The sequence below is a fragment of the Limanda limanda genome, chromosome 10 (genome assembly GCF_963576545.1).
Source record: "Limanda limanda chromosome 10, fLimLim1.1, whole genome shotgun sequence".
NCBI lineage: Eukaryota > Metazoa > Chordata > Actinopteri > Pleuronectiformes > Pleuronectidae > Limanda > Limanda limanda.
This window is the reverse complement of record NC_083645.1, coordinates 16,709,931-16,736,297: the sequence shown is the minus strand read 5'-3', so window position 1 is coordinate 16,736,297 and position 26,367 is coordinate 16,709,931. Positions and strand designations below refer to the sequence as shown.

General features: G+C 40.5%; 1 protein-coding gene across 1 annotated transcript in view; it reads right to left on the bottom strand.

The window, feature by feature from the left end:
* The window catches only part of spock1 (SPARC (osteonectin), cwcv and kazal like domains proteoglycan 1), a 90,876-nt gene that overhangs the window by 25,745 nt on the left and 38,764 nt on the right, over positions 1 to 26,367 (bottom strand). The window contains exons 3-5 of the mRNA XM_061079174.1: positions 23,525 to 23,533; positions 21,043 to 21,088; positions 9,589 to 9,669 (exon numbers count right to left, since the gene is read on the bottom strand). Coding sequence (XP_060935157.1) covers positions 9,589 to 9,669; positions 21,043 to 21,088; positions 23,525 to 23,533 — 136 coding nt within the window. The remainder of the gene's footprint in view (positions 1 to 9,588; positions 9,670 to 21,042; positions 21,089 to 23,524; positions 23,534 to 26,367) is intronic.

Here is a 26,367-nt window from a genome sequence, read left to right as displayed (position 1 = left end):
AGTGCAGCAGGAAACCTGTTTTATTTTTCACTTTGCTACGTAACGACTTTATCACAGTGAGGAAAAGAGAGATGGAGCGAGGAAGAAAAAAACGGGGGACTGTCTCTGGTTAACAGAGGATTGGAGTACAATTTAGGATCAGAGTGTGACCTCCACTCGCGGACAAATTGGAAGTAAGACACACACGTACTCAAATGCCACTTTATCCACCTACACACACCAATATGCAAAGCATCGCATGTCGACCATTAAGCCGATAGAACCTTCTCATCAACAATAAAACAGTTAATTTGCGGCGCCGAAAGTGGAATCGTTTTTCTCGGCTTGTGTGATTTGAATTTTTATGCTAGGCAGAGACAGGAGATGGGAGGATAACGGAGGAGACAAGAGGAGCAGGGACGAGAGGAGAAAGAAAATAAGGGTGGAGGAGAGGGGAGTTGGGGGGGGCAAGAAAAGATGAGAGAAGAGAGGAAATGAGGGGCACTGTAAACAGAGAGCAAAGGCAAAGACAGAAGAAAAAGAGGGAGGGGGAAGTGGAAAAGAAAAGGAGACAAAAGAGAGGAGAAAAAGACAGAGCGAAGAGGAGGAGGATTGTTGGGTGAAAGAGAGTTTTATCCATCTATTAAAAGCTTGAGTGAGCAGCACTGGCAGTTAAACCAGCCAATCAATTGTGATGCAGGAGCACTGCAGCACACTCTTGCCACCTCTCCTTCACTTTCCTCGGTACGTGTCTCTCTTCTCCTTTCATACCTTTTTTCCTCTCTCTAATCTTAAATATGACTCTATTCTCATCCTTGTGCGTGAATAAGGTAATTTGCACGAACAATACAACTTGAAATGCCTTATTACGTATCCATTCATGAGCCACATTTTTACCTTGAACACGTTATTGATTTATGTAAATGAACAAGGTTGCCTGCTGCTGATAAGAATTTGCCAAGTGAACAAGTGCAAAGGATTGTGTGTGGTGTACGGTGTGTGTGTGCGTGTATGTGTGTGTGTAATCATTCTGATTCTTTATCAGACACTGCTGAATGGAGAAACGGTGAAAACACATTGCTTTGAAATCGGAGGCTGATAAGAGAGGACGCAACACAAGAGAAGTTTAGTCGTGTGTGTTATTCACTGTAAGGTTCCAGATGCAGTTTCTGAGCAACAGCAACAATTGCCCACACAGACACGGATCCCAATTTGTCTAGCAATTGTCCTTGGCCATTTGTAAAGTTGACTGATGACCCCCGGGTGCCCAGTTACTAGACTGTAGGGGTGAGACAGATGGAGGGGTTGGCAGAGCGGTTGTGGAGGGTAGCGAGGACACAAGACAACTGCAGATGAGTCACATATGGCCCAATAAACGTCCTCAGTTTGAATTAAAGTCGGGCACATATACACTCTTGGTCGGACACAGACTTATTGTGTTCCTGACTGATATTTCCAAATAATTGCTGGGGCCAAATTGTGCTGTAAAATATATAATATAATTTGTATTTCAGTCAGATATTCCTGAGGATTTATGGCAAATGGCCACGTTGTTACATTTGGTAGAAAATGTTTGGCTCAATAAACTCTCAAATGATGCAAGAAGCAATGCTTATTGTGCTAATAACCCTACAAATTAACTTAAATTAGCAATGGCGAAAAACACTATCACATTAATCATCTTACATATTAATTTCAAGTCACATGTGGATGTTACAATGGACCCACTTAACTTTATTAGATGTATCAGAGAGGAAGCTGGGCAGCTGCACTGGAGGACCAGCCAATCAAACTACACAGGCACCAGCCAAGCAAATCCAAAAGTGAAAGAGGCAGCTGGTGAACCAGGTGTATGTTCATCTGGTTGTTATTTATTGTGTATGTCTCTTCAGTATTACATTGATAGCTAGCATGGCATGTTAGCAAGATAGCTGGCTATGTTACGTGCTCAAAGTATGACCAATTGTTGTCGCTATGATGACGTGAAAAACCTCAGCGTCAGGCAAGCCCAGCGTGAAGCGCTAGTTAACGCAAACATATGTGTTTTGTTTAATGTTAATTGAGAGATTCTGAAGATGGAGTTTACTCTTAGAAATACAATGTATATGGAACAAAAAAACTGTTTAATCCACCATTGTTCTCAAGTTTTAATACAGAAAACTCACTAAAACCCTTTTATTCATAACAATGTCCCTCCTGCTCTAAAGAAGCAGTGGTGTCATTTCCTGTGGTATATTCATATCGGTGCTTATAAACAGAGGCTGTAACGACACTGTCAGAAATTTGATTCCTCCTTTGTTCCTTTTTTTGCAAAAGCACTAAATTGGCCGCTAGTGGTTTTGTCCCACAGCGTTTGATCTGCTGCAGAAACCATTTTTATAAAAATTTTTTACCGATGACCGATGGTTTCATCATGTTCCTCTCAGAGTCAACTCTGGTGCGGATCAGAAATTGTACATTGTAAAGGGACCAAAGGGGAGAGCTAGGGTTGGTGAAGGGGGCTGTTGCAGCCTCCGTTGTTCGCTGTTGGTGGGGTGCATGAATGTGATTGGATGTTACCAGTCAGCTGATCGCCAGGCAGCTGGTGAAGCATAAATGAAGAAACTGATGCTAATCAGGAGTATGAATTCAGAGCATGATCCAACTGTATTATGCATCGTGTGCGGAATTCCCAGTTGAAATGAATCCATCTCTAAGAAAATTGGTATTAAATTGAAGGGATCCCATATCTCTGTGTTTTATACTTGTATATATTGTAATTAATACGAGTAAAATTGAGTTGTGGCTCCATGATATTCGTCAGAACCAGAATACTCCTGTACTAAACCTCATAATCTTGAATTTAAAAAGGCCTTCACGTGGACACCTTGTGGCTGTTGTGCTTCTCACTGCTGTGTTTCTGTTTGCTTTGAACGCTCGGCTGTTGCTGCAAACTCAGAATCCTCCCAGCTACCATCTGGTTAGATCTGCCGTTGTATGCTGAGGGGGTGGTGGGGAATGGGGTGGGGGGGGTGGGGGGGAGGATCAATATAGTCCTTGGTTGGTAGCTTAGGCTCAGAGAGCACAGCACGAACATGAAAGAAAATCCATCCCTGCTATGAAAAAAAAAGTTGTGCTGCAGCATAGACAGAAAAAAAAATTTGGTTACAAAAAAGAAGCTTCACCTGACTGAACATGAAGATCAATGAAATGTTCATTAAGCTTGTGTAAAAATATACCTAAATTTTATCTATGAGCATGTAAAGAAATAAGTGAAGCTATGAGAGGTTCGGTGTATTTTTCTCATCCCTTTGTGTCTCTGGCCACAACGTTTTACCCAACGTCTCACATGTCGTTTGTCAATCACTCCCTCTATCATCGTTCTCAGCTTTGTTCCTGTGTGTGTGAGTGTGTGTGTGGCATTGTACAACACATCTGCAGTAACATCACCAAGTGTTACAGCCTTGGAGCTTGAGTTAACTGTTTGGGACATCTTTATGTCATGCCATTTATATATATGTGTGAATATATATAATATAACATATTAGGTGCTTCCCTCCCCCAAAAAAGGAGTTTTTTGAATTTCCAGGGGGAGGCACTTTGGCCAAAAGTTAAACTTTTTATTGACAAATCTATTCTTCAATTCTTCTCCACTAAAGGTTGTTTGGAATATATAAAATATTTAACCACAACGAGTGGTTTCTAACATTTCCAAAGCGTACACGACTTTGTTATACACATACTCATGGTTTTGATTCAAGCCTTTACAGGGAAAACGTAGAATCGGTCTACAGTCACTGAATCATTGTTAACTGCATTAGCGTGACAGTGTTGCTGTTTCGCTGCACCGTTATTCACGCAGCCACGGCACAAATATGGCAATTTATTGTCTACAATGTGCAAGAAGTCCTCCTTTAAAAAGGCTCCTGGATGATTCAACCCTAAACATGTCTCCCAGCTATTTAATTGCTGCAACACTTCCAAGTGGGTTCCTGGCAGAAAAAGCACATTACACTTGAAGCAGTAAAATTTTATTACAATTAAAGTTGACAGTAAATTGCCTTACTCGTCCACTTTTTTGTCTCCGCAAGATTTTGTCCATCCTCTTTTCTTTCCCACCTAATGTGTCTTAAGAGACAGGAGAAGTGGCGATGGAGGAGAAGGGTGAGGTAAAACACTGTTCCCATGTCCTCTAATACTGGACGGTGGCCAGAACACAGCGCAGTGATTGGATAATAAAGATAGTCATAGTTCAATAGAAGAGGCCACATTGCCAACAAGCCCTGTCAGAGACTAGCGGGTGACCTTAAATGAATTGCTGCTGCGCTGTACATGGGTCAATGGGGTGTTTCTGTAATCTGTGTGCACGGGTGTGCGCCCTCCTTCCTCATCTGTGTGCTCTGTTGCTCTCATTGTTTGCTCTCCCCAGCTACTGTTTCTAATAGCAAATAAACAAGTTTAAAATTAAATAAACAAGAGCTCCAACAACCATTCCCAAAGGACATGTTTCTGTTATTAGAAAAATGAGCATCACATTCAGGCCCTGATGAACTAATTAAAAAGGTGGTTCTTCTCGTTCACCTGGGGGTCTGCAGAGGAGAAGAGAGAAGAGAGAGAGAGAGAGAGAGAGAGAGAGAGAGAGAGAGAGAGAGAGAGAGAGAGAGAGAGAGAGAGAGAGAGAGAGAGAGAGAGAGAGAGAGAGAGAGAGAGAGAGAGAGAGAAACCGATCAGGAGGAGATGAAATCTCCGTCTGTCTCTGCTTCGTGAACGTTCCTCCGGGTCCGACTGTTTGGGCTGTGAGAGGCGTCGGAGCGAGGGATGACAGAGAGGAATGACGGAGGCATGAAAGCACAGAGAGGGCCTCTGGGAGAAGACGGAGATAGAATGGATTCACCATCCAGAAAATTAATTATTGAAAACATGGGTAAATCATATTCTTGCGGATGTGGCTGTGGAATGGAGAAGATAAACAGGCCGCTTCAGTTTGAATGTCAGAGAAGAAACGGCAAAATACCAGGAGACTGAGGGAGGCTGTGGACTATCACCTACAAAATGAATAATCATCGCTGGGCCATTAACATTATACACACATACTCCAACACATTATGCAAACTTACACATTGTAATAGAAAAACACCTTCAGCTTAAAACATTTCTATAAGAACAATGTGAAAGCAAATAATCTACTGGTGTTTGAAGACAGCTTCAAAGTGAAGGAGCATGCGAAACCTACACAACATTCATTTTAAGCGTAATTTGCAACTAACAATCCACTTTTTTTTTTTTTATACACGACCTGTTTAAATTGCATTTACGATCCTTGGCATCATCAAGGAGAACCGAGAGGATGAAAATAAAACATGCATGAAATGTGTTTGGTTTGAGGGACACGGACACGCTCAGAGAAACACAAACAGATATTTAGTTCGAGCTCGGGGCTCGACGTTTATACTTTTTTTTAAAGAGTGCATAAAGAAGTTTAGAGCTGTAATGAAAACTTATCAATTATGTTTTTTTCCTCAATACAAGGAGAAATTTTTAGGAAAATAAACCGGGATTTGAATCATTAGGCTTCAAATTGTATTTATCATTTATTATTGTTTAATATTTGGTATCTAAGGATACAGAATCTTTTTTATATTTAATTAAACAGCCTGTGTATCCAACACACTGAAATAACACAGCTGCAGCCTAGTTCATCTCCCACATGTTATTCTTTTAAGAGCTTCTTTAGCCAAATACTGAAAATCAAAAATTTCTATAGTTTGAAAGGTCAGTTGGGAGATGCCACCTCTGACAGTGATGGACACCAATATTCCAACTATTGACCTTATTCTGAATAAGATATTCATTTGATTATAGTGATGAGTTGCTAATATTTAGAGTCTAAAGACTTTATTCAGCCATTTATAAAACCCCAAGATAAAATTGTTTAATGCTACTGTTAACCATTGAGGGGGATTCTATCTGATTTAAAAAAAGCTAAAACTCTTTTTTTATTTTCCCATCTTGTTTACATCCAGGCCATGAGATGTCAGACAGATGTTAACTGCTGTTTGTTGATATCACAAAAAGCAGTGAAAACTCCAATAAGACGTTATAAGAAACTGCAGCCGAATGTTTCTTGCCCCGATTTACTGCTGGTTATTAGAATTGAAGCTCGGTGAACCTGTTTATCTTTCCAACCTCAGTGTCTGAACCCAGTCACTCACGCTGCCCCGATATAATATTTCACATTCGCCTGTTTTCCCAGGCTTATGATCCTGCACTGCAGAGTATAAATGGTCTGAAGGAACACCACGATAATAGAGTCGTTCTTTTTATTCTAAACACTAAAGAAATAAGTCTGCTCAGTGTGTTCAGACACAGAGGACGTCACCGGTGCAGCAGATTTTGTGAGCAGGTCGTCTCTTTCCGACCTCAGCCAGCAAATCACATTATGTTTTTCTCTCTGCAGAGAATACTGGAATATTATATATTATACAATATTTATCAACCTTTTTGTTAGAAAATCAGAGAGGATCTGCTTTGGCTGAATTTTGTAATATCTATTTTCTCTTTGTATCTGTTTTGTCGATTGTGGCAGGGTTAGAGGTGCCAACAGCTGTGCACGAAGGGAAGGTTTTCCTTTTATTCACTCACTTCTTCTTTTAGATTTGTACAATGTCAGCTGGTCTTTTTTTTTCGTTCGCTTTAGAAAAAAAATCCCCTCAGCTCTAAACTGGACACATGTTGCAGCCAGACTCAAACTTTGTGTCAGTTTGACCTGTAGTCGATGTCAGGAGAGGTCACGATGGAGACCACGCTCTTTCTTGACTTGTGCCTGGTTTCTCATTGACCCACTGTGACTTTTTCCTTTGTCCTCACACACCATCACATGCACACACACACACACACTTGCACAGGTGGATGACAGGCATCTGGCCTGTTGCCTCACCTTTGGTGACAGGGATAATTAAATGTTTTTGCTCTGTCCTAGACTGAGGCATTCATTAATCTAAATCTGAAAGGTGTGTGCGTGTGTGTGTGTGTGCGTGCGTGCGTGCGTGCGTGCGTGCGTGCGTGCGTGCGTGCGTGCGTGCGTGTCTGGATCAGCCTTCTGTCTCCTCTACCTCCATCTAGTATTATCTCCTGTTATTATCCACTTATGTTCACCAATTTATCAATTTAACTCTAAATTACAAAACACTGCACTATGTTCGCATGCCACCTCTACCAGTGTAGTTTCAGCCTACAGTTTTTTCCACTCTCTCACACTTTTGCCACCATGACCTTGACATTTGTTCTTTGAACACCAAACTCTAATCAGTTCACCGGTGAGTCAAAGTGAAGGTTTCTGCGAAATGTGAAAACATTTCCTCAAGACATTCTTTTGATATTGCGTTCACAAGGCTAGGACGAACAGCTGCAGATAGACAACCCTGAAAACTGAGAATGCCTCCGGCCACATGGCTGCCAACAGCATGGAGGCATACAAATATGCAAAACAGAAGTACCTCCACTGACATGCAAAGGTTCTGAGTGTCCATTAGATCGCAGCGTTACCCAAAGCATGTGTTGGATCTAAAACAACAGCAATAGACAGTTCAATTTGTCTGTGTTTGAAAACCCTCTTCAATCTCTCCTTTCTTTAAACACCATCTAGAAGACAAAGCCTGTGCGCCGAACTGAACACATTGTGCCTGCAGCCAGATTACTACACCACACAGTAACTCACAGCAAACACCAGACGAGAGAAAATGGAGATTCAGATGAGACGACAAACTTTGCTCAATTTAAACAAAGAAGCGACTATGGTTCGTTTGCCCATATAGAAAATGAAGGGTCCACATCAGTGACACGACATCAAAAGAGAAGAACTGTAAAAAATAAGCAGACAGTTCACCACATCTGTATTTGAACTGACTCAAATACACAGAGATGTATTGATTTAAGCTCTCACATCAGCAGAAGAATGTGGCTGATGCTCTTTTTGTAGATTTTTCTTGGGTTTTGATACCGTGGATTACATATGTTACCGTGCAGCTTATCTCACAGGGAATTCAATCAAAACATGTGTAATTGTTTTTTTAATTACCTAACGAACAGAGCTCAATGTGTCGCTGCATCAGTGACATTTCTATTTGCATTTTGATTTGCCAATTGGTTCCCCATTTAGATTTCCATTCGCTAACTTTTGTTCTCTGGAGCCTTTTTGTGGCAAAACTAATCTGCCATGAAGTGGAGCGACCGACTTGCGTGTACATGCTCTTGAACGGAACTACTCAGTCGAGCCATCTTAAAAGTCTCCTGGTTGCACTGTGTCTCCAGGTTCAGGGGAGATGGACATGAGATATTTCATTACGTATAGTCACCAACTGTTTATGAATGAGATCATACGTTGTTTTGTAAATAAGCAAGTTTGTTTTCAGTAACACACACATTGTAGTCTAACAAATTCGTTGACTACAGTAAACCTACAGAAAAATCAAATGTTAAATGCTGTAATACCACTTTAATCTTGAAATAAGTAATAAGTAAGAGAAAAGGTTACAAGAGTAAATTCTTAATTTTATGAGAATTAAGTCCTTTTATGATTTGAGCCAAATGCAATTATACAGGGGGAATATCAAACATCAGCCAGATGCTTGCATTGAAATAGGAATGTGCAGCATTTTGTTCCGTTAAACTTTAGTATAGTTTGGTTGTAATCGACTAGGAGATGATCGTTTTTTACATCTGCATCATATTCAAAGGGCTTTTGTTGTTTTTACAGTGAAAGGGACATAAATCATGACTTACATCTCACAATGTTGTGACTTTTCTCTCGTTAAAGTACGACCTTATTCTTGAGAACAATATTGCGACATTGTTCTCAAAATCCCAATTTTGTCCTCCAATATGGCCTTTAAAGCTGTGTCACACTTTCTGGCTAGTAGTAATAAGCATATTCAAAACGTTGGCTGTTACCCATGGAAATCTCACACGCCATTATAAAGCATTTTGGCGCACTACACCCACATGAGCTTGTCAAGCCACAAGCACAAACACCAGAGCAGCATGCCACTGGAATCGTTACCCCAGTACATTACCACCCACTTACAGAATTTTAAATTACAATGTTAGCCTGCACTGTATATGTTAGAACTGAAGCTAACCCTGGAAATAGCTCCATGTGTCTAAAGGGGCCGACTTTGATCTTCCTGTGTGTGAAATGCTCAGTGTGAGCTCGGTTATCTCTCTTCTCCGCACCGACATCTCTACACACAGACCTGAGACAGGGAGGAGAACTAATTGTATTAAACGCTGTTGCATTATCTCCACTGTTTAACAGGAACTGTAACCGAGTTCGAGCGGAACAATTTAGGCTCAACGCACCACAATGCCTCAGTTTGCATTTATTTCTCATTAAACCTGATAATCTGCAATGATCACGCTTACCATACAAATCTCACTTTTGTAGGAGGAGTAATTCACATGCACTGTTTTAGCCAAATCGATTGTAATGCCAAGAACATAGTGGTTAGAGTGTCCACTGACTTTTAGCTGCATGCTGGCTGAAATGAGTTTTTCCTCCAGTGGAATTTAATGTCAATTAAGGGTTAAAAAAACTCTCCACCCCGATGGGAATGATGATCCCATTGAACTCACCATCCTTCACTGTCTTCTTGGTCGAGCCAGGGTGGGCTTTACTGCCTGGGTCTCCACTTCTACCGGGTCGGGCCTCTCGCTCTACAGAAACCAAGAGGAAGCACAAGACATATGAGAGTAGTTCGTATTTCTCAACATTTTGTGAAACATAATATACTTGTTTTATGTTGAAAGAGAAGATCAATAGTACTTCAAATCAGTCAATGAGCCGAGAGGCAGAGAAAAACAGGTGGTCTGTCTCCATCCAAGGTACAAAAACACACAAGCCAGCATTAATTAACACGTTTCATGTCTTTTATTTCATATATTGACAGGAACTAATGAAAAATCTACAACTTAACATCTCTGCTGGTAGCCCGGCAGCATTGTGGTAACACAATAACACTCAACGACCACAATCACCTACAGGGACAGCACCACTCTGCCATTGAGGTCAAACTGTGTAAATTTACCATACTAAGTTATACTGCAGGCTCCAGTCAAATGCTAGACTCTATAACTTCTATTATGTCCCAGCAAGTGACTTATAAGCTTATATGGACTTTGGGTGACCCACAAAAACGTATCTAACTTGCCTTACGACAAAAGTTTTTCTCCCTCAACCACAGTGTGTTTCACTGGGGTTTCTTACTGTGAATAGCCACCAATCCGGTCTCTTTTCTCCCCTGAACCACAGTGCGTCAGGGTTAGGCGTTCTGAACGGGCGCTACACGGGTTTAACAAATGAGAAAGGACATCTTAATTAATACATCGCTGTGTCGCTGTAAAGTGACACTAACGCTTAGTTCTCTCATGACTTTCGTCTCGATTTGCTGATGAGTTCTGGTGTTGAACGTGCCTTCGTTAATCGCTAAGCGTGAACTCACAGAAGAGGCTCTCCAATGCATCTCCTTGGGTACATAGACTCAGATTTCCAACCTGCTGGAAGCATAATAGCATCGCAACGTCATTACTGAGACGTGAAATCGTGTAAAAACGTCCCCTGGAAAAGCAAAGCAAAGCCTCTAAATCTCTTCCCCTAGATTCTACGCGGATCCACCTCGTCTCCTACACCAGCGCTGCAGTGCAGCGTCCCACATGGAGGCAGGCCAGTGATGGAGGCGCCTCGGGGGGGGGCAGCGGAGCAGCCAAACACTGAGGTAAAAGGAGTTTGTCATGTCTGCCTGTAGGCTGTGACATTAACACCCTGAGATGATTAACTCTCACACTCATCCATCTCCTGTGTTTATCGGCGAGTGACGCCTTTGAAGGAGGGCTGAACATAATCCCAAGAAAAAAGGTAGCGACATCTGACTACGTGAGACAAAACCTCAACTTTTTGGTAAATCCACCCTGTACTCATTATTCCTCCACACTTTGCCTTCTCCCCTCTTTGCCGGAGCCCTTTTCTCCTCATTACGAGATGCCTTTCTTATCTCTGACTTATCCTCTCGGCAGGCAATCTCTCTCAAGTGCTCTCTGTAGGCCCCGTGTCTGTATATCTTTGTATCTCCCTCCGTCTGCCTCCCGGGAGACTCTCTCGATGCTACTGTCACTTTTGCACGCTGGCATTTAGCCTGAGGGCTGCCGCTGTGATCGCTAGCAACAGCCGGCTCACATCCTCTGAAGTTTATTTATCCTAATTTATGATGATCATTGGAGGCTCTATTGCCTACTGGGCACAAAGGGCAAAATGAAAACACACACACACACACACACACACACACAAACACACACACCTTGTCTTCCCTCTGTGTGATTTACTGCTGTGTGTATCTCCCCTTGAAAACAGCCTGTTCAGCAGTGCTCGAACACTGCAGCCCATTGATTCACAACTTCATTTTGCTTCGAGTTTGTTGTTGGTTTTGGCTCTGCCTTTGTTAACTGGAAGTGCAGGAGCAGTAACAATTCACCGGACTCACTGTGGCGGTGTCTGCCTTTCTTAATCACCATTCCTCTTCTTAGCCGCAAGCTCATCTGCACCTCTTCTTCCACATCCCATCCCTTCTTTTCCTTCCTAAACAGAAATTTAACTGCTTCGCTGATATGATTGCTTCACGTGTGGATTGAATTACCAAATACCCTTGGCGTGACTGTGTATATCGCCTTCCTCTGTGTGTCAGCGGGCTCCAGGTATCAGTGATTACCACCTCCCAGTGTGTATGTGTGGGTGTGTGTGTGTGTGTGTGACTGCTTAATTTACCGCACACGCCTGAAATCACTGTAGCATGTACGAGTGTGTTCCAGCTGATAGTCCCATTTATGTGTTAAGACTCGACACTGCGAGCGCTCACCCTGCTGAAAGAGCGAGATAAGAGCCGAGCCGAGGGTCGCGGATAGCGAGTCACTTTTTATGATGTGGCCAACAAGCCATTAAAATCTGAGCTGTAAGCAATGTTTAAAGAACGCCTGGAGAGCCAGCTACAAACCCTAAGCACATTAAACTGAAATGAGATATTTGTTCTTTCCCCGGCACACACTCCGTTTAATGCCCAGACCTGAGGTGCCACCCATTGTTTGTTGTCCTATCCGTCTCTTCTCTTATCGGTTTCTCTCTTTCTAATTCTTTCAGCGCCCGCAGGCACAGATCAGAGATGGCTGTATGAGAATGTATTGAGACGCGGGTGACAGAGTTGGGGGAGATTAAAGATGGACCGATGAGGAACGGGAGCAGACAGAAATCATATCTTCACAAAGACAGAGGCTTAGTGAGTTGAAGAAAGGGCTGATGAAATATATAACAGAGACGCGCACTCTGCTGGGAAAACACAATGTCACGTCTAATCAGGCTGATTGGCAATTTGAAAGTTCCAGATTTTTCGATGCTTTGTTTGTGGCTGCTACCGCCAAACCAGGGAGCATCGCAAATGACTTCTCCTTTTGCTGCCAAAACAGTTCCCATGGCAACCACTTATTCACTGTATAATCTAATTAAGCGCACAGGCAGGAGTAGTGATCACCTGAGAATTGTGAACTTGTATTGTCTTTTTCTCTGTCTTGGTGTGTGTGTTGTGTGTTCTCTGCTCGCGTCTCGCTGCCAGTTTGACTCTCCTGTGCTCCTCTGCACTGGCTGTGATAAAGGAGCACCGCCTGCCATTTGTAAATCCTCTCTTTGACTCCCCATCTCGGGATAATGCATTGCAATCACAGCCTCGCAAATCTGCGGGGCCAACCCACATACAAGAGCCCAGAGAGAGAAATGGGCTGAATTTTGCTTCTGACATTGGTCTTGCTGACAGTACAACAGCCGCCAAGGACTCTTCCTCTTCCTCTCCTTCTGCCTCTCTGTGTTTCTGCTACAAGCTTAAAGGTCTTTTTTCAGGGCAGCTCTCCAATCATTTCAGATGGGACCGAGCGGAAAAATAATGCAGATGCAGAAAAAAGCAGTAATAAATAAAAATTCAGTTTGACTTTTGGAGGAAGGCTGAGCTGACCTGGAGGGGACATGATGGATTTTATGTTGAGCTGAATGCTGAAAGCTAGAGAGGAGCTGTGCAGGGTGGCCATTAAGGTGGAGAAGTTGTGGCATGTACAGTGTGTGTTGCCATGGTTAAAGAAGGTGGAGAAGTCAGCTGTTATATCACTATTAAGTTAAAGAAAAACAATATCCACTATTGTATTTCTATCTTGGTAGAATTTATCCTATTAATTAAAGATATCTACGTTTTTCAAATTTTTTGATACATAGGTAATCAGGTAGTAAATTATTATCTTAATTATTATTATTTATTTATTTTGTATTATATTTTCTCTATTACTTTGCTTCTGATAACAGAGCTTTATAATTTAACAACAATCAATAAAGAAAAATAACTTCCCCACGGATGTTTGCCTCAGACAAAAAAAAAGTGCCATTTAGGTCAACATACATTTTATGTCCAGGCTCTTACGAGGTCAACATGACCTTTGACCACTAGAATCTAATAAATTAGTCTTTGTGTCCAACTGGTCAAAATGTGAAGAAATTCCCAAAAGGAAGACTTGACATATAATGTTCAAGAGCCTTAAACCATGTTTGGTGAGGCTACTGTGATCTTGACCATTGGGCCTTTACAACCGATTCAAAGATTCCCTGTTGGTGTAGCTGATGAATCACGTTCACAAGAACATGAGGTCAGAGTGACATTGATCTTCAAACTATAATCATTTCATCTAGGAGTCCAACTGAATGTTTGAAGAGGTTCCTTGATAGCATTCCTGAGATATCGATTTCACAGGGTTAATAGTGCAATATGAGGTCACACTAACCTTGACCTTTGACCCCCAAAGTACTATCGGTTAATTTCTGAGTCCAATTGAACATTTGCACTAAAAATGTAAGAAATTCTTGCGATAACGTGTTCACAAGAATGAGAAAGATGGACAGACAACCCGTAAACATAAATCCTCAGGCCACTAAATCTAAATATGAAAATTTGTCTTCCCCTCACTGTCGTGGCTCAAGTCGAAAAGCTTTGTGTGTATGTGTCTATGAGATTGTTTAACGGGAGGTAATTCAGTTTTTTTTTGTAAATGAGAAAAGTTTTCAGACAAGACTGAAAACATGGCTGATATTTGAACGACTACGAGGAAGCCTGTACCGCTCCAGTCAGTCACGGGTGGGCGGAAAGTAAAAGTAACAAGCATAGAGCGTGCCTGTGCAGCTGAGTCTATAAGCCCATTGTGTATATTGTGTGAACAAAAGAGAACTATGTGGGTGTAAATGCTCATATTCCTTGTACTTTTTATGACGGTGGAAAGTCACAGGATATTGGGTTTTGCCTAAACAATGGGACTATCTTTGGTAGTTAAAAGTTAAATTAATGCAAAAACTGGTTCTTATGTGACATGTTAAAGTTTTCCAGGGGCTGTTTTCTGAGATATCACTAGGGAGACGCATCTCAGGTACGTTTATCCTCCTCATGAATTCAAATCCATAACTCCATAAAAATGTGGCTATTGTTGAATGTAAAACTTCATTCTTGACAACGGAAAGCATGGTCTGACAATGTTTGACAATTGTCTTCAATGAAAACAAAGAGGGGCCTGCACACTTACTTCACTCCTGACAAAGATCCTCTGCTAGGCTAGCTCTTTAGCTTTGTCACAGGGCAATTAATCCAAGTGGGTTACACTATGATGCAATCAGTCATCAATTGCAGCCTCTGAAGGATGCAGAGCATTAGTGTCCTTACGTGTAAAATATTATTGATCATATATTTGATATACATTTAAATGAGCCTATCACTCGAGTATTAATGAGCAAACTCCAAAGTCTAATGAAAGTTTTAGTCTTTCTTAAAGATAAAAAATCATGTTTTATATTGTTTTAAAGGATTTGATGCATTTTCATCAGACGTAGTAAACTGAATATCTTTGAATTGTTAAAAATAAAAACGGTCACCTGCTGGGATGTATTTTCCTTGTTTGATTTATTTAATAAAACATCAATCTGACATCCTGTTCTTTAAAAAATATCTGCAGATTAATCATAAATGAAGAGAAAAAATATCTGGAGGACCATGTATTGAGATTGTTTTTATTGAATAGCTTCTATTGTATTAGTGATATCAGCCTCAAGTGCTGCTTTTATCTTTTATTTTGTTGCAAACGATGTCCCCTGTCAGTCCTACTGGCCCCCATGCACTCACTATGAAAGCATGAAGCTCTGATCTGAGGACAGCAGATGTCCGTGTAATCCACTCACAGGGGGAGCCGGGCTGTCCGGGATGCAGGCCAATGTCACCCACACACACACAACCCAAGCCACACACCTGCACCTACTCACAAGGCTAAAGAATTTTAAGCATTACATGTACAGAGCCTGAGCAGATTAACCATCCATGACTGGAAAACCGGCAGGTGAGTGAGCTGTCACCAGGGAAACAAGTACATGCTGCACTTAAGACTCCTTGGTCCACATGCATGATGGACACAAGAGGGGTTGTGACGTGGGATTTCAAGAATTCTCTCAGCTTAATACCACATATTTTTCTCAACTAATATCACATTGTGCATTTTAACTTAATTATCATCTGGAATACAGATGAATATTTAAATTTCTCATCTCAAGAGCTGTGTATTAAGGTAGATTAGTAAAGATTGATTCAATGAAACATTAATTTCGGACAAACTTTCCATCATGAATCCACCTGAATCTGAATGAGGCTAGATATAGTTTGTACTGTGAAAATGACAACTGGGACAAGGTCTCTACTAAGATGTCGGAGCATGGAACAACTGAAGTTTATGACCAGTTCAAAAATGATCACATGCATAAAAGAAGCAGCGATACCAACATGAAAAAATGTGTATATATGTACCAAGACTGTTTCAGCTAATTTTTTCTGCAGGGCAAAACAAGCAAAGAGAGAAGAGAAGTGCAAATTCACAATAGAAATGTGACAGTAATAACCAAACCTCTTAAAATATTAATCAATTATTTTTTTGAAGACCTCAAACAGCAATATCTCACAGGCTTCCTCTGCCAGTGTGTGTGTGTGTGTGCGCGTGTGTGTTTACTTCATTGTGGTATGTTGATTCACAGTCATCCATTGTTCATAATTATGTAATTTCCATCTGATGAACTAAATATGTCAGAAACAATAGAAAAAAATGAGCAGAAACTGGTGTGTGAGGTGAAGGGCTGGTGAGAGTTAGATGACCTGAAAAAATGAAAAACAAATTAAAAGGATGAGAGAGTTTAGTGAAAATGAGGGTAAAATTAAAAGAAAAAGGAGAGGGAGCAGCAGGAATGTGGGGAACTGGGTTCCTGGCTGCATTGTATCAAAGCTTCAACAGACCACAACACTGTAAACCACCATAACTGTTTGTGTCAGACAGTTACTGGTCTACTTAATTATGCAGTAACCTATATCCAGGGCAGGAAAGCTTTTTTCTGTCATATACATTTTGTGGCATTCTTGGAAACGAAACTAAATTATTGAACATCTATATCATCCTTACTTTGAAGTGTCTGATGTCAGATGGTAATGATAATCATGATTATACTGTAAAGTCTGCTGGTTTAAGCCCAAAAACTTTTTCTCAAATTACTCTTCACCTTTGCTAGTGCCATGCATGAATTCCTTCCTACACCACACAGTAATCCCACAAAAATATCTAGTGGGCCAGTGTTGTTATTGTCATGATGTTTTGTCCTGAAAACCCCCCCAATTGCTGCCGTGTGATTTTTTACAGAGCTAAAAGACAAAAAAACAATAGTTAAATTGAATAATGAGTAAAATCTGGATTTTGTAAAAGTTGTAATAATACGTTTTTCCTGGCCTTCTGTTACCTAAACAGAAAAACAGATTTCCACAGAAACCAGTATTACATGCAAAACTAAGTCAAAATCCTATCATGTCTAAAATACACGGATGAGCTGGGTCATATGTTTGTTATAATGAGACAAAGCCGACAGGTGGATTAGTTTATGTGGCAGCTCCACAACAACTGTCCTCATTATGCCACAAGACGCGGGGAAAACAGCTTTACCACCGGGGGATTTGATCGTCCAACTTTCAGTTCTATCAACAAGTAATTTGCGATCCAGCTGATTTCCTTCATTGGTGATGGAGACACATTAACCACAGAGTGATTCATCAGGGGACTGGATACCCCCCCATCAACCTTTCTGCTGCTGATTAGTCTCCAAGGGCGCCCAGCGATTCATTAGTCAAACTGAGATCAGCAGGTGGTGATTGATGCCGCTTTCCTTTCCCTCGTTGTGACCACCAACCAAGTTTTTTTAAGTCACACTTGTCATTTCAATACGATGAAGGACAATACACAAACCACAGTGTAATGTTAAACTGGTAAATTAAGGGTGATGTCTTCCTGCCTACTTTACAGTTAACCTTTTTACTTTTTTGCTTTTTCCTTCTGGGTCTCCCAAGCAGCTGCTGATGACATCAACAGTGAGACACTATGTTTGACTCTGGCCTATAACTGAATGAAATATTAGTAAATTAAAGACTAATGGACAGTGAACCTTTCTATTTTTCTTGACCTTTCAAAGTCCTTTACATCACAGTTTACATTTACACACACATTCATAAACTATTTTCTAGCTATAGCTATAGCTGCTCCACTGTCTGAGCCACAGCTGCCCTTAATATACAACCACACTATTCAGTGCATTCAAAATGGACACCACAGTCAGATTGGTTTTAAAGGGTAATTTCTGTAGTTTACAACCTGGGTCATATGTTTATAAATGTGTGTAAATGAATGCTACTTAGAAAAACTTTTGGAATTGGAAGATCGCGGCCACCAGCAGTGGCTATATTGTAATCTTATGGGGCAACTGCATCAGTCCACAAAATGTCCACCAAAAGGTCACAACACTCTGAGGAACATGACAGGTTTCCAGAACTCGAGACTGTGCATCAGCTAATTGTCCTCAGCTTGTCTCTAGCTTATTCACTCTTCAGTTTGTAGGAGCCCTTTGGCGATATACCCATGCCGAAACAAGAGGGGGGGGGGCATTCAAGTAAAAGGCTTTATAGACATTGTTCACAACAGAAAAAAGATTTAGCATTCGTAGTTTCCCTCAGTAAAATCCAAACTTCTCTCTTTATCTCTCTCTCACATTTTTCTTCCGTCTTCAAGCAAAAACCAAAGCAAAGTTTAATGATACTTGAGAGTTAGATTGCTACCAGATTCTAAACAAAGACCTAGAATTATAGTTTTAGCCTTGATTGTCGCAGTTGCCCAATAAGTTATTGCAGGCAGAGGCGATCTACTGGACTAATTTCAATAGGTTTTGGAAGTACCATTCATTTAAACTAAAAATACCAGAAATCCCCTTTGATGGGAATCAAATAGAGCCTTCATGTTTGGAGAACAGAGCACAGATGTAGCACAGAACACTGTTTCAGCATCTGAATCCGGCATGTACATGTACTTCCCCCGGATTTCTGGCACAGAGGATTCCTCCATAACTTTTCATGTATTTAGTCCGTAGTTATAAGGAAATTAAGCTCTGTTTACTTTTTGTCTTTCAGTCGTCTCTGAGAAACCAGAGAGCAGCTCAAATTTGATGCGCTGAGGGGAGACTGTTTTTTTGTTAGGCTCAGTATCCACGAGGAGCTGGCCCAGATAAACCTGCTCAGCGATTCTTTCCCTGAAGACTTACTGTTCCTGTGCTAGATATGCAAAACCAAGCCAGAACAGAGCAGAACAAACTTGGCGGTAGAGAGATTTGCTGTTCAGAAAGCTGCAGACCAATCAAGTCCCCCCCCGAGAGAGAGAGTGAGTGAGAGACTGTGCTCATGACGCACGGCATCTCATCTCTTCCCGTGGGCTATGATAGGAAATGTGTTTTTTAGATGAACAGAGATCTTCCCCAAGACGGCTCCAGAGACCAAAACGATTTTATGTGTAGTATTTTATTTATTTATTTATTAAGATCTACATTTCTTAGCAAATGACAAACTGAACCAAGCAATGACTGAAAAAGGCCTTCTATGGTTTTCTGTGTTCATTAGCTGAGCCTTAGACATTTAGTAAACGTGGCATGCACACGTACAGGAGTGACTGAAGTTTTATCCACGGGCCCTACAGCTAATCCACGGATCAGGCAGGTCAAGTCATAAAAATTATCTCTGATTAATAGTGGATGGGTCCTGAGAGGTGAAATAATACATTTTTAATCAGGCATATATTAATTACCTTCTCTAATATGTGAGCAGAGCTGCGGTCTGCTGCTCCGACACAACTCAACGAACTTAACGGTGAGTTATCAGGAGCAGAAATGAGCAGGAAGAACAGATCTTACCATCTAATCTAATCCAATTTAAAGTATAAATCTCTAGCTGTGTATCTATCTGTCTCTTTGCATGTGTCCACAGCCTATCTCTAAAAACGTTCATCCTATCGACTTGACGCTTTGCGAATGTGTTGCTGCCTGTGGACCCAAAGGAAGTACAGCTGTTTGATTATTTTTGGGCACGCAACACATGTAGTATTAATACACTTTGAATAAACACGCAATCTGCTCAGTTCTGCAGCAAGGGGGCGGAGCTGTATGTCGTGGGACAACTGGGAGAACTTTACACTCAGAGAAAAAGAAAATTCACATGGCGTGCACTGAAGAGAACATAAATATGAAACTGTGTTGCAAAGGCACAGATCATCAAGGACACGGCTACTGAGCAGCATCTCTAATCTTTACCGGTGACGATACTGCTTTGTTTTAACCGTATTTCTTTGAGCAGCGAACACAATTTTAATTTACTTTGGGGCAGTTTGTTTCTGCTAATAGTTCTGGGATGTTGGAGGAAAGTTAATATGGAGCCCTCGTGTGAGACGGTGAGACTGAGTGTGACTGATTCTGAGTGATTGCAAACATCTATAAGCAGAGTGAAAGTAGCAGCATTTTGGCCTTGGAAAAAAAAGACTCACGCATAGGCACGCACGCACGCACGCACGCACGCACGCACGCACGCACGCACGCACACACACACACACACACACACACACACACACACACACACAGTGTCGAGAAAGCTAAATTAGTTCATTACGAGTACAACTGTACCATTAATGCCAGCTAAATAAATAACCATACGCATCAACACACACAGCATGTTTCATTAAATATTGTCTGAAAATTCATTTTAGGTTTCTGTGTATTTTCTACAGTAACTTAATTAATACAGTAAATGGTTTAGCACTACTTCTACCATGAGATACCTAACACTGATTAATGTAACACTGCCTGCATATGATTATCTCTCTTTAATGCAAGAGGGTGCAGTTTGAATGTAACTGTGAGAATCTTGCATTATTTTTTGTTTAATGATATGTGTAACATTCTTGATTGAGTTTGTATTTGACTTTGTTTGTGTGACTGATGAGCCAACAGAGGATACAAGGTTTATTACACATGGTTATACATGTGAATATAATGAATATGAATACATTTTTGCCTTAAGTTTTAACACATATTTAAAGACTGCAACAATTAACTTAAAAAGATGCAAGAAATCCTTTAGGGACTTTGTGGTGATGATGGTCTCGTGTATATATTTTTGTTCTACTTTTTTGTATAATATTTCTTTTTTTATTTATACTATTATTCTTACTATTTTCCCCCCTTGCGCTGCTACTTTGTTGTGCTGCTGTGTTATTTTGTGAATTTCCTCTAAGGAGGATAAATAAAGGTACATACTGTATCTTATCTTACTGCCTGATTGGCCTCTGGTGTTCTAGCACAAATTGCCCTTCTTGCTTAAGTTAGGATCGGTGCTGTAAAAGATTGTTAAATAGTTTTTGTAGATTTCTTGAGAGACTTACAGATCAACACACTCTGCATTCTGACACCAAAATTGTAGTTTGTTTTCAGGTTGTTAAGGGATTTATGTATTTCCTGGACACACCTTTTGAATTCTCCAGACCCGTTTTGATTGGTACTCAAAAGTACCACCCGGATTCAGATACTGCAGTTAGCATGAATATAAACATTAGAGTCACACAAACAACTGGACTCACCTTGGTCTGCAGACTTGGCAGGAGCCCAACTCTTGAAGTAGTCATCCTGAATGGAAACAGAACAGAAGAAACTGGGTTATAAAAAATCCATAACGCCCTGCCGAGGATATCTTTGAATTATTTTGTAGACCAGAGAGGAAATGGCTCAAATACTAAACTAAACCAAAAAAGCATGTCCTCATTCTTCTCTCCTTGTGTTCTTTCCTTGACTAAATGATTTTAGAAGATAGTTTAAAGCATGAGGTAAACGATTGTTTGGGCATTTAAAAAAAAAGGACAAATGTACAGAGAAAACTGCAAGAGACTCACAGGGGAGTGAAGTAAATTGTAGGCTTCAGTAAAGATGAGCTGAACTTGGACAAAAATATTTGATGTCAGGGTCAACATGGACTTTAACACCAAGAATAATTCAGAACACAGGGCACTGGTGGTTATTTGAGGGCGGGATTGGTGTAGAACAGTATTACTACATTATTTCTGTTAGGTCTTCAAGCTGTGAGGATGTTCATAATCATATTTGAATAAGTGCAAATTATTCCTACTGCTCAGATACACTAAAATCCACAGTCATGAAGAAAATCTCATCAAATAAAAATATTTAAACTGAAAATAATTGGCTTTCCTCAGTTGAGAGAAGATTTGGATTTGTTAAATACACTTTGATTCAGTGGCTCCATTCAGAGCAGATTCTAGAGACATCTTCCATTGTGTAAAGCAATTAAAAAACCCATTATGGAAAGAACCAAGGCTCAAACACGATTTAAATTAAGTATATAGGTGAGAATAAGGTTATTTATCCATAAATCACCCTGTAAAACTAAGATATCTAAGGAGGCAGGAGTGGTCCAGGTGCAGAGCTGTTGTTTTCTGGTGCAGCAGCAGCTACTGAAACACAGCTGTGCATTTCAATGGACCACTATTTATGCTCCTTTATTTCACCTGTTTATATCAGCTCCAAGGTTTATAGCATCTAAAAGCAGTATACATGGTTTATAACATACTATAATGTAGTTGTAAGCACATATAAGTACCTAGATTATTGCAGCAGTGTTTTAATGTACTGTCATCCATTTCATGAACATGAGTTCTGGAGCTATTGACAAAAAAATAAATAAAGAATATCTACTTATACAACCTCTTTAAGTTTGTTCTATACCCTTTATAAAATGTTTTTATAGTGCTTATAAATGTTAAACACGGGGAGGTAAAGTGTTACCACACACAAACACACACACAGTGGTGGGTTCTGCATCTGAAGCAGAACCCAAAGCAAACCATATGTGTGCCAGCAGGGAGTGATCCTGTGTCAGTGACACTAAATGAACCAGGCAGAGAAAACCTGCTGCGTTAGAGAGCAAGATCTATACCTCGGTCATTATTTTATAAAGAGAGAGGGAGAAAGGGAGGGAGAAAGAAAGAAGGAGAGATAGATAGATAAGTTAAATTAGGCAGAAACAGTCCACAGAAAGTGGACAGTTGACCCACTCCTGCAGTCCTTGTTCTATTAATGACAACTGCCAACGCTTGAGCCGACACAAAGGTTTCACATGAGGAGCTAAAACCTAATTAGCTTCTCCCTCAGGTCCTTATTTCATTCATGTCCTCACTTCTTTTTTCTCTTCTTTAATGTCCATCTCTCAAGCCCTGGCTCTAATATAAAATTAACTTTATGGCTTTGAGAGTGAAACGTAGGATGTTACTGTCCCAGAAGTCATTTCTGTAGACTTCTAGCCTGTAGAGAAATGACAGACCATTATGTTTATCTGCTTTACGCACTAAATTTTCTGATATAAATATATATACCTTTATCTTTACCAGAACTATATATGAGTTGTTATAGGAGTTCTGATCAAATAATGTTTTATATGTATTTTTATACCGTTATTTTTTGTAGCAAAATATGGATTGCAAATTATCACATTGTACAGTTCAAATAGGAAATATAACATTACCAATGCAAATGATGTGTTCTTTTGTTCTTGTTTGGGCTGAAGTCCTACTAGCATGGACATTTTAGACATATTATATCAGCCTTTTTCCTCTTTAAAGATGATGGTGGCCCTCATTTTCAGGTTTGGAGCAGAATTACCTGACTAGCTTGCACATAGCACGGACCACAACCCAATCAAATATGGGTGTAATGTTACCATGTCTATATACTTTCGCTCATGTCTATTTAAAAAGGAGATTCTGCGAGGTTCACGTGAATGAAGCTGCTGTGCACTGACTGATAAAACTTGTGCAACCTGCATAAATTGCTTTAAAGTGAGGAAAGTATCAAACCACCGCCGCAGCGTTTTAATATGCTGAACTATACCACGTTATAGCTGACCAGCCACCCAACCTGCTGTGCATTTAAATTAGCAACACCTCTTCAGCTCCGCAACAATGCCTTGCAGCAAGTGTCAGACAAACACATACCATTTCTGCAGTATGCTTCTTTGCAGTATTATCAGGTTACGAGCACAATGGATTTACTCACCTCCACTTCCTTTAGATGTTTGCACAGCAGCCAGGCAGAGGAATAGAGGGGAGAGAAGAAGAGAGAGAGAAAGAAAGGTCAGTGATAATGGCACAGTATGCTGTGTCAATCAGATCTATTACAGCTCGGTGTTACTCATTCAGAATACTGAGCTCTACCCTAGAGATTCATTTAAAAGGAATCTGAAGGAGGTGGAATACCAAGGCACTCACATACACACTCGCACCTGCGCTAACAGCATTATAAGCCTTATAGCCTTATTTGATGTGGCATGTAATTTAAAACACAGCGAGGGCAAACTCTACAGGCTGGAGCGAAAGCACAGCACATAGGGAGGCGAGAGAGAGAGAGAGAGAGGGCAGGAAGAAAGAGGGGTGAGTGGTGCAAATGTAGAGGCAGGAGGACATCAGGCTTATAATTTTAGTTCTTAAATAGGATGGAAGAGAGGCGAGAGGGTGGAGGTGGAGGCTCTTATGATCTGAGCGAGTGGGTGCTGGTAAAGTGGATGATGGTAATTATATGTTCAGTCCAAAGTCAAACACAGAAATAGTTTGGACAAAATTTAGGCACTACGAGTTTTGGGGAATCTCCGACCTTTACTACGTAAAACCTAGCTTAAAATAAATAATAATAATCAACTTGATTTAAATAGCACTTTTCAAAACATTAATACAAACCACTTCACAATAATCAAGACAACCAATCAATAAAAAAGTACATTTTGAGTATGAATAAAACTCAAAGAAGGATTTCCGAATCCCTCATAAAGACAGACTAAACTAAACAGGATAGCAGTTCGAGATGTGAGCCACAACCACTAGCATTAACTTAAGAGAGTAACTACCTTTATCTCAGCTTTTGACTGTATATGCGATTCATGCAATTTGGTGTAAATGCATTAATTTTGTAAATACATTTCCCTCCACGGCTTTATTATAACACCGGCTTTCTGTTTTATAGGAAAAACAACACTTTTAAGGAGCAGGAGTTCCGCAGATAGTGAAATTTATAATAACGGATGAAAGACCCAGAGCGAAAACAAATATAAATCCTAAAGAAATGTACTATTGCCTGTAGTGAAACAGCTGATTTGAGTTCCTCTTTAGAATCAACTGTGAATAAAAAACTGTTATAAAATAAAAATAAAACTATTTGTTGTCTTGTTTGTACCATCTGGACAATTTGCCACTTGGTTGGTGTTTTCTGCTGGGTTCAGTTTGACCTGCAGCTACAAACATGTTGTGTGCACAAGATAAAGTGTTTCATCTGTTCTCATCAACATTTACTGTGTCCACCCAAGGACTGCGGCTGAGGATCTGCTGCCTGTGATAGTCTTCAGCTGTGGCTTTTTTTTATTTTTTTGCTTTTACTGGTGTTGCTTAAGGTTTGCAGCAGTAACCACCAGCCCTCTTGTTATTCCGTCTATGTCTCAGCGATGACCTTTCCTTGCCCAGGACCCCCATTAATATTTTAGTGGGCTCATCTCAAAAGCATTAACTGGCTGTTTAGCTCCCTGCGACACTGCCCCAATGTCATTCAAACCCTTCAAAGTGATTACAAGGAGATAAAAGTGTGTCGCTATTATCATATCATCTTTGTTCGAGGTGGTGCTGGGATTTTCAGTCGACTGGTTACTCGCGGTGAATGAAATTTCTCACCCATGTGTATTTTTGCATGGCAGGAACTTGCTGGCCAAAATGTCAATGGATTAATTAAGTCGTTTTTTTAAGGGGGTGTTTAATTAAAATTTCTTTTAAAATGTAACTCAACAGCTGTCGGTGAAAATGGGATTCCTTTGTTTTAAAATTGTACATGATGCAGTTTATTTAGCAGAGCCTTCTTTAATTCTGGTTAAGTGACTGCATGCATGTGTAAACACTGTCATGTGGCAGTGACTTCTCCCATCGGAAGTTGCTGTTTAGCAGCTAAATCATAACATTAAACTGGGCTGCAGTGTTCAGACAGTCACCCCAGAGGGAGAAAGGGGGCAGGAAATTTTTGTATTACTTGGTTAAAACTATTACTCTACTTGGCCATGTTATGCTCATTGTGAACCCTTTCAGTGTCAAACTTACAGTTAGAAAAATGATTTTTGCTGAAGTAAACAACAAAAACGAACATAAATGTGTTTTATGTCAAGCAAAGATCTTGTTTTTCTCAAAAGGGCAATTACTGAGCCATCAACACATGCAAAAGTACTATCCCAGTTTCAGAAAGCTGACATATTTGCGAGAGAACCTTATTAGAAAAACCAAGACACTATGGCTTGTAAACGCCATGTCTAATTATTCTCTGTCATACGAGCAGGTGCAGCCCCATCTCCAGTTCTGTGGCAAATGATGATAAATGATGTAGCGATGGTGCACATGCTGAGAAAATAGTCTGATGGTGATAATTAGGGGTGCAGTGGTCTGATAGGCTGAATCGCAGTCGGTTATTGAGTCCAGTAATTGGACTGGGTAACCACCAGATGTGACGAGCCGCATTAACAATTTAGTTTCTTTCTCGAGTCCCTATAAAATTCAGTTACATTCATTCCATCATGGTGGGCCACAGAACTGTTTTTAGTGCCAGTGGAATCCTGGTGCTCATGTAAATGATTCCATAAAGTGATGTTTATAGATTTTGAGATAGAAAAAAAGCTGGAATGGTTATTCTGTATCGGAAAACACCCTAATGCTAAATGTTATAGCTTTCATCTCCCATTACTGTTTATCTGATGGAGACAGATCCAGGGAGCTCGAGCATATATACATGGCATGGTAACCAGTTTACAAAAAGATTCATAACCTGCTTCTAGCTCTTACTCTCTTCATTAGTATAGCGGTGAGTATCCCCACCCA